This window comes from Athene cunicularia (genome assembly GCF_003259725.1).
Source record: "Athene cunicularia isolate RWA chromosome Z unlocalized genomic scaffold, athCun1 chrZ_part3, whole genome shotgun sequence".
NCBI classification, from domain to species: Eukaryota; Metazoa; Chordata; class Aves; order Strigiformes; family Strigidae; genus Athene; species Athene cunicularia.
The window spans coordinates 16,056,551-16,069,360 of NW_020799144.1; the positions used below are offsets into that span (position 1 = coordinate 16,056,551).

The 12,810-nt window shown below is 42.1% G+C and overlaps 1 protein-coding gene across 6 annotated transcripts in view; it reads right to left on the reverse strand.

Moving 5' to 3' along the window:
• The window catches only part of MCTP1 (multiple C2 and transmembrane domain containing 1), a 274,684-nt gene that overhangs the window by 7,083 nt on the left and 254,791 nt on the right, over positions 1–12,810 (reverse strand). For all 6 annotated transcript variants that reach the window (XM_026866731.1, XM_026866730.1, XM_026866735.1 and 3 more), the window contains 2 exons: positions 3,446–3,555; positions 488–597 (listed from right to left, as the gene is read on the reverse strand). In XM_026866731.1, coding sequence (XP_026722532.1) covers positions 488–597; positions 3,446–3,555 — 220 coding nt within the window. The remainder of the gene's footprint in view (positions 1–487; positions 598–3,445; positions 3,556–12,810) is intronic.

Sequence of the window (12,810 nt, forward strand, 5' to 3'; positions counted from 1 at the left end):
CCCCCCCCCCAGTTTCTGTTCATTATCAACCAGACAAATACCACATATACCTTTCTGTCCAACTAAAGGTGACCCTTTAAACGGGTTCCTTGTGGCTGTGTTTACATACGCTTCCACAAGATAAAGTGCTGCAGTAAAAAAGGCATATTGTGCTAAATGCACTATATAGATTGAAATGCCTCTGTTTGTGTATAAGTGGTGAAAATAAATCAGAGTAATATCTAGACAAAGCTACACTTTGATATATGAAGAATCCTCATGGCTACATGTTTATAGTATGATGAAGTCTAGAATGCCAGCCAAGAAAAATGCATTTTGCAGGTGGGCCTAAATCTTTAGGCAGTTGTGATTTTTAACTAACCTGTCTGCTTCCATCATGGGCCAGCTTCATGACCATAAATACAGAGAAGTACTGACAATGTAAGTCATCCCTTAAAAACCAGTTTTTTCTAAGTGGTATCTCTTTCTTAGAGAAGGCTTTACTTACCCCAGACAAGGACAATGTATCTCAGTGGAATGAAATAGAGGATGATGGTGAACACGGAGAGGGCAACAATTGCCAGCCAGCTCAGGAATGGGACAGTCCAGTTGAATGTACTAGGAGAAAAATTAACAGAAGTCAGAAGCCCGACAGAGTCAGTCGAAGAACAAATAATGGGCAGGACAGGGCGAGAAGCGACAGCTTCCGTCGGTGAGAACCAGCTGAAACTACAAATGAATATGTTCCTTACTCCTCAGACGTACTCAGACAGGCAGCCCAGGCAGCTTGTAATAGCTAGAAGAGAACTGCTAAGGCTTTTATCTCCTCCCTGCTCTACCGTAAGGACGGCACAAGCAGTTAGAGGCCCAGCAGGGACTGTCCCCTCTGCCTGACACACACGTGTGCTCCCCGGCCAGGCGCCCTTCTGTCTTGGGGCTACATTCAGCAAAAGGCAAGTGTGTGGGTGTGCAACGCTGGAAACTCATCCATGCACCTTGGGAGAGGGTTAGGGAAAAGAAGGGGGCAGAACAGTCAGGCCTGAAGACAGAGATAATGCGACAGTACTGGATGAAGGAAGGAAATTAAAACGCTTTTGGTGAAAAAAAAAAAAAAGCGAGAAAAAGGATGGAAGGAGAAAAAAAGGAGGGAGTGGCCTAAGATAAAATTGCAGGAAAAGCGAAGAAAAATGTTTCATTACAGACAAAATAAAACAAAATAAAGATTATTTCTTTATGGATAAAGGAAGACAACTTCTGGGATCCCATCAGAGTTCAAGTGTTCCTTTCCAAAAAAGCCCCAGATTAAAACATCCTCATAAAGGGTCCCAGACTCTTCGCTGTGATAAAAAATTGGTTGCTAGAGGTTGAGGTCCAAGAGGCCAAGAGGAAGTGAACACCAATGAGTCTTGAAACATCCGTGCTGTGGCTCTCCAACCGCTGTGGGCAGGGAAGGGAGAAAGGCCAGATGTCCAGTCTAGACATAAATATATCTGTATATATGTCCTATGGGAATGCTGGTAAAGGGAGCTTGGCTCAGCGGGATTGTTCCATGAAGGCACCACCATGTCAAAGGTGCTGCGTGACATTTATCCAGAAGGAAAATGTGGTTTTGGCTCTAAGTAGCCTGATGATACTCTTAAAGTATTACCACTAGCTACATCCCCAATCAGTGTGATTACATTATTTTGGCTTCTTTGGCTGAATAATTGCAATTATCTGAATTGCTAGCCATATTTTTCATAATGAGCTCTGGCTTCCTGTGTTTATTTGTCTTCTTTTCTCCCTGGCAATTTTGACATGTCTCCAGAGTGAACATTATGTTAGTGTCACTTGGTGTAGGATCACTCTCTTTCTCCTCAGGGGACACCTGCTCTTTTCCCCTCTTCTGTATGCATTTGGGATGAACAGAAGGTTGAGGGTCTGCTCGTGTTCCTGTGACTCGGCTTTGTGCAACGGATCACAGACACGCCATGTGTGGGAACACTGGCTCCTCACTTTAGCAAACCTCCTTATGTGCTGTGTTATCGCAGCGTTCGGTACAGGTTTCCCATTATAGTTTTAGGAACAAATTACAAAGATTTGTAGGAAGATGCGGTCTCACTCGGTTTAGAAAATTCTGTTGCTCTCATCTGGTACATAATAGAACAAACCCCACTTCCAAAATGCACAATTAGAAAAGCTTAATCATCAAGACAACTTCCACGAACAGCCTTTTGATAAAAGACTTCTCTCAGGGAGAGGCTCATTTCACTTGTCTGGAAAACTCGTGTGGTATCATGTGCTTGCGCCTGCCTCTGCTGTCATGCACGTGGCCTGCCTGGAAGTGTCCCCACGGGAACGTTTCCCAGGCTTTCCCATTAGGGACTTCGCTCTTAAATGTGTAAACGCCAACCTCCTCTTCATCCTGGTTCTGATACGCTTGCCCATTGCTGATGGATTTGAAAAAAGAACCGGAAAAAAAAAAAAGGAACAGCACGAGAGATGATCCTCCTGTCTCCTGCAGGGCAACCTGCGCCCAGTGCATCAACTCCCTACCGTTCACTTCCCAAAGTCACTTTGGGGCCGCACACCGCGCACAGCCTGCGGTGGGCTCCTCCGTCAGGCGCGGGACAAGGGACCACGCGGCTTTAGCTCTCCTCTGAGGTGCGGGGCTTCATAGCAAAGCCTCCCGTGAAGGTTTTCCATCTCTCCCAGGTCACCCCTCGGCCTGGCCCCGCGCCCGCAGCTGGAAGGCACTGCTCCTGACTCCTCATGCTCCGAGGGAGGGATGCTCACGGAAAGTCAAGTCAGTCCCGTGCTGCCTCGCAGCTGAGGGCTGGGAAACGTCTCCATGGAACCCTCCTGGTCTCCAATAATAAAACTTACACTGCTGTTCACTGACCATAACAAAAACACACCAAACTTCCTGCAGTAAATCTCAGAACCTCTCTTGCTTAAGGCCTAAATTTGTTGGCAATTCTTATATATCATGTATTAGGTGTTACAAATTACAAATACTCTAGACAGAAAGGTTTTGCTAACTCACATAAATACAACACTTCCACAACTGAACATGATGTACAACCTTAAAATCTGAACCCCCTATTCAGCTCTGCCTATTTCATTTATCAAAGCTGCATTTTTTTTGAAGTATTATTATTACTGCACTTTTATTACTACGTTTAAATAACTACTGTTAGGACTCATAAGAAGATTCTGTTTTACTTCAAATCCTTAGTTCTGATTGTGTTCCCCAATTAATATACTTCTAAATTCCAAAACTAGTATGACAGGATTTTCATTAACTGAAGGCCTCCACAAAGCAAAGTAAATATAGATGAGTTTCACCACTGGAACATCCAAAACTGGAGTCCCCTGCAGAAAAAAACCCAACAAACAACCTAAACAAAAAAAGCGGGTATAACACTTTGTACTTCGGCTTGGGAAAAACATGATCAGTATTGGAGAGCACCGTGTCAGCACTTACTTCTTGATCCTTTCTCCAAAGGAAGCCACTTCATCAAGAATATTCTGGACACTGACACACACCTCCTGGATGGCATAAAGTCTATCCATAAATCCTTTTTTTTCGCTGTCCTAAAGAAAAGAATAAAAGGAGTTGAATAAAAGAATCTCTGACTGTAGGAGAAGGGCCATGTATCCATCAGTTAAGTTTCAAAAGTGCACGGGTTACAGCGTCATCCAAAAGTAACTGGTAAAACCTGATAAACATTCCTTGTGGGAGCGCTGAGCGAGAAACCAGAACCACCTCGGCTCCCACAGGGATGATCCCCCCTGGCTCCAATGTGTGTTTAAGCTGTCAGACGTACCTGTGCCCCCCACCATCATCTGTTCTACCCTTCTGCTGGGGTGGTGAGCACGCCCTCCCTCTCTTTTCCTTACTAATATTTAAGTGCCGCTACGCATGAAATATAAGGGAGATGTAACTCCGACTGCCTTTACAATATGATCAGTGCAGCCCATGGCTCTTAAAGCACATAAAATGCCAGCCATGGAGAAAACGAAAGATGCAAGGGAGGTGTCGTTGTAGGAGGTAATTTAATTACCTCCTTACTTACTCAGGTTTTTAGACACTATTGGATTTTTATTCAGAACCCCCTCAATTTATAGTAATGTAAAAGTCTAATTTTTGTTAAATTTATTAAGATTCTTTGTGCCCCTAAAAATGTGGCAGTGTTTTTGTAAAAACAGTGGCCATTTGTCCCTCAAAAGTAGGAAACACCCCCAGCAAGACATTTTCTGGGGTCTTTGACAGATCTTCCATCAGTCAATGTTGTCCTTTTCTGCCAAGTCAAGTAGACTTTGCCTCCTCAAAGAAGCCAGACAGGTGCTGCCTGGGTACATCAACGCACTCCATGGACCACTCCTCACCTGGGCCTCCTCCCGCTCTGACCACCTGTTGGGTTTTTCCCCGAAAGCTTTCTACCTCTGAACCCAGACAGGCTGCAGCATCAAATCCATGCAGAACCAACGTCCCTCTCAAAAAAATGCTGTGTTAGATGGGATTAAAATGAAGCACCACCATGGAAAAAAATGACCATTTCTCTTCATTTTTTCCCAGACTAGATGTAAGTCAAAAGTTGATGTTCAACATTTCCGATGGGTTGATGCTGTATTGCTCTAGTTTGAATGATATAGTGTTTCCTCAAAATGAGAAACGGAAAGAAAAATATTTCCGAAAAATATGTGATTAAAAAAAGTTGTTCAGTGTTTTGTTATCACAAACCACACAAATACAACAGTCTGTAACTAACACTCAAGTCCTGCACCTAAGAAATTAGCGTACGTTGCATTTAATTTTTCATTTCTTCTGATGCTTAAATAGCAGATAGTACATTGGTTCACTCATTTTGTTGTCATTTTTGCTGTTTTAATAAACCAGATTGGGCGAGGAAAACATAATTTAACATTTAATCATCTGAAGTTACTTCTGTGACACTGGTGCTGCAACTATCTTGTCAAGTTTTCTTGTGAAGATGTTGAAAGTATTGAGCTACAGAACACAAACTGTCTGCAAATAAACACTCATGAGAGAGACAGACAGACAAAGAGATGGCAAAACTCTGTGTCTGAGCGTAATTTGAAAATCCAAACACTTCTGAGACAGCAAAACCACCAGTTTCTCAGGCAATGTGAAAGAGCTTATGTTCTCTGTTAAGATTAATAATTATTCGTATCACAAAGAAATACTTTGGGGTTTTGAGGACGACCATAACTGCAGCCACTGATAACAACCACATCCAGTGCTGCGCAGCAACACCGAGTCACTTGTGAAGTTATTTCCTTAATATTTGTTATATTCTCGAAGCTTTGGCAATGAGAGCATTATTGCATGCAACTTCTGAGGAGGTGCAGCGGATATCCAGCGTGTTTCACTTGTCATCAGGAAAGATTGCTCTACTCCATGTAAAACACATACCTCCAGTACCGGAGAAATACGAAGATAACCTGTTTTCTCATACAGCAGAAGTGAACAATAAGCCATGGAGAAAACACGGGTATCTTTCTGTTTCTCAGGTACACATACACTTTGCCTCTTCAGTTTCATTTAACAGGTTCTGTCCTGCTGTAAAGGTGCCTTGATTTATAACTGACTTGTGTGAGAAAAGAATTATGTCACCGTAAGCAAACCTGTACCCTTTGTGACACCCAACCAGGATTCCATTCACAGGTCCCGAGGCTGTTTTTCTTTACAAATATTTTACAAGACAAACTTGTACCTTTTTTTTTTGAAAATACATCTGTTTTAAATCATTCCCCTAAAAACCTCACAAAACCCCCAAAGACAGAAAGAGACAGAGAAAGAATCACTATTTCCACCCCCCTGCACCTTCTGAGCTTAAAGAAAATTTGTTGACATACTCCGAGGCAGGAATAGACAAAACAGCACAGGAAAGAGGAGGCGGTCAGAAGGATCAGGGTTCGGCTTTGCTTAAACTAATTCCACATGCCCCACAACTATTAGCTGTTTTTTATTTCCTGCCCCAAAGATTTGTGGAGAAAATAATCTGGGCTAGGAAAAAGCTGCACTCTTTTTTTTTTTTTTTTTCTTCCAGCGAGATGCTGTGTTAGCAAATACAACACATGAGCCACCTTGAGCAAACCAAGGTTCTTAATAATCCATTTTTCAAACACTACTGGTATTTCCTTTCCAAAGCAAGATGGGCTGTGACTGGAATCAATTTCATCATTTGTATGGCTACAATTGCCAAGTTTCTGGAAATAATTGCCATTTAAATAGTTGATAAAATTTATTATACAAAGCTAACAACAGCTTTATTACTATTTAATTTCCATGATTTGTTTGTTTGCTGTAGGCTTAAGGTATCTGAAAAGCAAGATGTTTGCTAGGGGATGGCTTTAAGCATAAACGGTGAAAGGAAAGTTAAATTGATGCTGATAGTCTGACTTGAATTTACAAAAGGGAATGAACCCAAAGGCTGAGACCACGTCCTCCTCCTCCTCCACAGGAAATTGTAGATTACAGATTGATACACTGCTTGGCCAATAATAATACTAAACTCTTGTACACTGATTTTCAGCCATAATCATATTTTACATTTGGTGAAACCAAAGCAAAACAAAGTAAATTACTTGCTCTAGACTGTGTGGAGATAATTCACATGAAACCCTGAACACAACCTAAGTTGTGTGAGTCTCTTTAGTCAATAGACTACGCTTCCAATCCCATGATAAAACAGGGCGACTTAGGAAAGGATTGTATCTCTAACTCCAAACCCCGCTCTTCTCCAAGTTACACTGCCTTTGCAAAACAAACACTTCCAAAGACGGGGGAAGGAGGAGAAATAAATAAGACAGACTCAAAAGTAAACTCTGATAAATTTAACAGAATTAAATCAGCAAAAAATAAGAGCTTTAATTGGAAGGAGACATTTTTAGTACAGAGAATAAAAACCCGAGCATTTTATGGTGCGTAACTGTCCTATTAATAACTGCTAAATTGCAGAGAAAGGCACAGATCATAAAAACAAAGTCATAGGAGGGTTTTGGGAATAGACGTAGATTTCAAAATTTTCAGGAGATGTTGTCTGGGAAAGACAGAGGGTCCAGGTGGATCTTCCAAAAACACCCCTTGTTGCCCAGGGTGGTAGGACAGTGCAGCTCTGCATGAAGCAAAGTGACTGAGACAAAGGCAGACTAACTTGTGACAGGTACGGGGAGAGGGTACAGGGCCACCGAGAGCACGAGCGTTCTCCTGGTGTGCTGTGAAACGTTCCGTCACTTGGCCACCCACAGACACACGCAGTCTCCTTGGTCTCCAAAGCTGAGCCCACCCGTAGGCCCTGTGTCGCCCCCTGGCGTGAGTTTAAGCCACACTCAACGTCCTGGTAGACCTCCCTGTGGAGACTAACGAGGTAGACCAGAAGTGTGGGTAGGAAACGCATCAGCCCTTTAGTGTCAGGATTCGTTAGTAGCTCCCATGCAGACGCCGGCTGTTGAATGCCGTCCTACGGTCTGGCCACTGCTCAAAAACCTGTCACTGGGGATTAATGGCCTCAGCAATTACCTCCCAGACTCTAACCTCTGCTTTCTGGGAAGGTCACCAAGAAGGAGATAGTAAGCCAACACTATTGCAGCTCTGGAGTCATTTGATCTCCTCCAGGTCTTCCGAACCCCTATCAAAAGGCTTCAGATCTGGTGATGGATACACGGGCAAGTCATTATTTTATCATTTTCTCAGGGAAATGGAAAGAGGTCAGACAACCATAATGATATTGTTATCTTAAAGCTGGCTGTGGAAGCCTGATCATGAGCTCAACGGTCTCCAGGACCTGGAAAGGCGCATGGGGTAACCTGGAGCTGGCCTCCTCCATTATGTCTGTAATGAACTGAGGGGGTCAGGTTGTTTTAACTGCTCTTCCCTCTTGAAGGCTGCCACTTGTGGAGTACCGTAACCACCTGGTCTTGCCACTTCTTAAATTGAAAAAGTACGGCAAGACTCTTGGAGACATGAAAACCTCTCCGTGGGACCTTAATGATGTAGAAGTTGCCATCCTTCCAGTAAGACAGCTCATAAATCTTCAGGCTTTTAGCTGTTTTAAATAGTGTCTGGCGGCATGCCAGGCAGACAGGTACCAGCGTATGTTCTCCCCTCAGCATCAGCAGCAGAGAAGGCCTGGATGGTACTCAAACCATCCTGAAAAGTAACAGTGGGAGCCAGACACCAGACATCGAATCCCAGGGTTACGCAGACAACCAGAACTGAGCCTTTAAACCACGGGCTTCACTTTTGCCCACGTTACCTGGAACCGCATCTTCAGTGACCGCGTTTTTAAGACCCAGTCAGTGGTTTACAAATGCTCGATGCGTCATCTCTAAAGTCTACCTGCTGGCATGGGTCTTTGTGTGTGCATGGAGAATAGGTCTGAGAATAATTGCTCACATCCGAATGGAGACCGAGGATTTTAAAATACGGAGAAAACCACATAATTATTAAAAGAGCGGGCTTTCACAGAGAGAAACGTTATCTGTGGTCACAATTATTAAAGAAAGAAGCAATAAAATGTTATTGCCTAGTAAGCACTCCATATTTAAAACAGCAGAAAGTAGGCACAATAGAAACCATATAAACATGCGGACGAAAACACTGAAGATTCACTGTTTATGAAGACACCATGCCTGTGAGCATGAATATTACAACAATCTGTTCTTCCTCAAACATACACTGAGAGTTGATAAAAATCATTTTGAACCTTCTGTGACTTTTTGGCACTACCACCTATATAACGAATTAGACTTTCCCGTGTAAAGAACTGCCGCAGTGCTAGAAAAAAAAAAAAAAAAAAGTAAAAAAAAAAAAAAGGTCAAGAGCTACAGTAATAACTCTAGGGAAAAAGATGATACTGCAAGCTTTCTACAAAGTAGAGAAATAACACTTTAATGGCAATTCTTATGTAAATTCTTGCTAAATGGAGATTTTTTTTGCCAATGCTTTTAATTTCTTTCTCCCTACCACATTTTGCAGTATTGCCCAGTGCTCTTCAAATCCATTCCTTCCTGACCTCTCCTTCACTGCACATTTTAATACTGCAAAGATAACACTCCAGGTAAGACACACAAACACGAATGCAATAGAGCCAGTTAATGGAGTAACATGCCATTTCATTGAAGGGCCATCTAGTGGGGGGAAAATAGACAAATTTTCCCCTGTACGATACCTTTTTGGCTAATGCTGTGAGGTGTTCATTTCACGAATACTCTCAGCAAACATATTAGTTGAAAAGGGTGAAAGCTTGTCAGTTCACGGTGATAAATTCAGGGGCAAAAAAGTCAACAATGGCAAATAATTCCTTTCCTGACATTATCTTGGAAGGAAAATTAAAGAATTAAGCTGTTGTGGGGTTAAGCATTGGGGTGATGAGAATCCACCAGGTGCATCTGCATTATACTCAAATCTGAAAAAAACTAAAATTTTTTCTCTTGGCTGCCTCTCTTCTCCCCTTCACCCTGTTCTACTGTATTTAAACAACAGAAGAGAGAGTTTCTTACTTTATGCAAGACAGAACTCTACTGGACCTTGTCCATGATCTCTTGTATCCTGTCGCATTGATGTCATTGGACAGAGGCTACCCCAGAAATCTTGGCGGTATTTCCTTGAAGTTGTTTCCAGGAGCTAATTTCGCTATAGTCCTGAGGTTCTACCAGTGAGCAAACTTTGGCCATGACTTTATAGTTTGATTTGTAAATTCCAGCCGTTCCAACAGTGTTTACCCTCTATCTACGTCGAATGCAAAACTTCAATTAATAGTGTGCTTGTTAATGCAACTCTGCAAGTTCCGTGATGCAACTGTGGGAAGATGACAAATTTGAAAGTTAAATCTGAAAGCTGTAATAGTTTTAAAAAGGTAAGGAAAGAGTCTGCTACTTCTGGAAAGAGTTATTTTAAATAAGGACAACCCTGCTGTGCAAGAGCCTAGGAAGGATGGTGGGGTGAAAACAAGTCATACCAGCTAGTATAAAAGTTCTGCATTCACATGGGGGTGAGAGAAACAGAGAAATCAGAAAGGGAATGCGGAAAGATTACCGTTAGCGAAACACCTGAGTTTTTGAGATGCTTATCTAAATCTTACCCACAGCTTTTTGTTGTCCACTTGTTACCAACAAGAGCCTCATGAAAATAATATAGTGCTCTGTTTTGAAAGTTTAAAGTAGCCTCAACATTTAGCTTTCAATAGATGTCCATATAGCTGTCAAGACGAAAGAAAGATCATGGACTTCTGCTAGAGTTACAGTCATTTCAAATTTCTGTTGCGGCTCTGAAGGACATTGGCTTGAATGCAGCAGATGCAAAAGTTAATTTGCTGTTTTAGTGCAGGTAGAATGTAATTTTCATTTTCTCCTTGTATAGAATATCATAATGATAAACATGCTTTTGGGCAGAGGATAAAGACTGACTATTCAAGATCATCTCCATACCAGGCTCAGGCACTGTCTCTGCACCAAGGTTTGCCTTTAGATTTACTTTACTGTCTCTGGAAGTTTCCCAGTTCTGTGTTGACAGGATGTTATGATCTCGTAATTCTTATGTAAGTCTAAACAAACTTATGTAAACCTAAACAAACAGAGATAATGATTTCACACTAAGTTATCGGCTGGACCTGGCAAGCCTGAGAGAGAGAAGCTGTAACTGCTTCTGCTGCCAGAAGACCTGCACCTCCAGTGTGGAGCTACGGAGGGTAACCTCAACGTTCTCACCACCACGATGTGAACTGCCACCACGAGAGCGCCCGAAAGGAGACAAATACTGACCTAAAAAGCTGTTTCATCACTCTAGCCTTAGATTTCAATTTTAGAGTTAGTACGAACTATTCTCTCGAAGTGTTCTCCCTCCTCAGGAGGAGGAATGGGGTCTTCCCATAGCCCCCTCTTGTACCACTAACCTAGGTTAGACACCAGATATGTGTCTCTCTAAGGACTGGTGACAGGAATCTTCCTCCCCACTTTGGCTACCAGGATAAAATATCCAGCCTCTTTTTAAGCAAGTCTATTGCCTTTTCTCTCTTTAGAGTGTTTCTCTCTAACACTCATCACTACTAGCAGTATGTTTAGATCATACAAAAATAATTCTGTATTTTAAAATTCAGGTGATCGTGCCTTGGATTGCTGGTATTTGTGGTTCACAGAAATCACAAGGGATTTCTTCCCCTGAATTTCCTTACCCAAACCGGCACACGCAGTTTTAGAACTAAATTACTGGGGCTGGTCAAGCAGAGCACCGAGCACAGACCCCTACAGAAATGCCTTTACCACTGGTATCTGCTGCCCCAGCACTGCTCTTCTGGAACAATCAATCCAAGCTTTCTGGCTGCTTTGGATTCCAGGGATTTAGCTCAGTGGCAAGTTGCTATGAAAAAAGGCAAACAAACAAACAAACAAACAAATTTTCCTGGGGACACTCTTTGTAAAGAGAAACTGTTCACAGAGAGTTAAAATTAATTCTCAGTGGCTGCATGTTGCCACCATACCCTTGAGGTCCAGCACAGATGGTTTCAGCGGTTGAAGACCAAAAATCTGAAACGCTTGACTGCTGTCAAGTGCTCAATGATTAGACATTAGACAAAACTCCTCTCTTAAGGAAAGTGATATGGAAAAGAAAACCAATAGGCCTCATGCTCAGCCAAGCCAGAAAGTGTAGGTTATGGGAAATACTTCATTCCAAACACGAACCCAGAGCAATGAAGATGAAAACAGTATGTGAGATCTGGGTGACATTCCTTGTACGAGTTGCATGTTTGAAGAAGATGCAGTTGGAAGCAGTTTGGGATTGAATTCCAAACTGGTGAACAAGATGATGTTCAAAAGAACCATGAACACTCAAAACCAGAACGTCACTAGCTCAGAAGAAACCCTACCTTGTCTAGAGCAGGAAACATTAAGTAACACTCCAAAGACAATGCAATATAAATACGCATTTCAAACAGCAGCTACAATTAGTCAAGCTATCAAATATTAAGAAACTGAAGAAAGAAAGCAAGCTTTTCAAAATAACTCATTTTTAACATAATTCCCTTGGATAAAAGTTCAAACTGTGCTTTTGGAAAATTGCATAGTGTAGCGAAATCATTTGGCATTTGAGGCAAAACAATGTAAAAAGGAAGAAGAGAGCAGCAGCACCTAGAAAATAACCCCGCAAATATTCTGGGGGTACAGTGGGTAAGAAGCGATGACTGAACCAAGAATTCTGGGGTCCCTTTGGAGAAACTCCAGAGAAAAGCCCGGTTATTTCACTGAAATGGGGAACGCACACCCTCTCCCCTCCACTTTGTTTATTGGGAAGTACCAAAATTTTGGAAAAGATCTAAAGCTGAGCCGTCTAGTGAAGGTGGGGTGGGCCCATGAACATGCAAAATCACCACGAAGGGTAGTTTGTAATGATCTTATTTTAATGTCTAACCACTACAACAGCCTGTTCTACATTCATTTTAAACACGCTTCAGCATGCTAATGTCTCAGAGGGAAAAAGCACGTATTTATGCTGGACCACAGTAAATGATACTCTGAAAACTTTGCAAGACGTGCTCACCTGGTAATGTACTGCAGCCTGCAGTAACAGAATGAAAAAGAGTAGCTCCAAGGCAAGTGTTTGCACAAATGCTGCTTTTTTTTTTTTTCTTCCCCCCAGAAAAACAAATATTTGTAGGTAAAGCAAAAGCTTTGAATGTGCACTGTATGTATATATCTGGTGCTTTACAATAAAATACACTGTAGTAAAAGCTACCAGCTTGTCTTCAGTCACCTGAGGTGAAATTACCTATGAGAAATGAATAATGAAACCTGCTTAGCTGAACCGATAATGAATGGATATGCTTT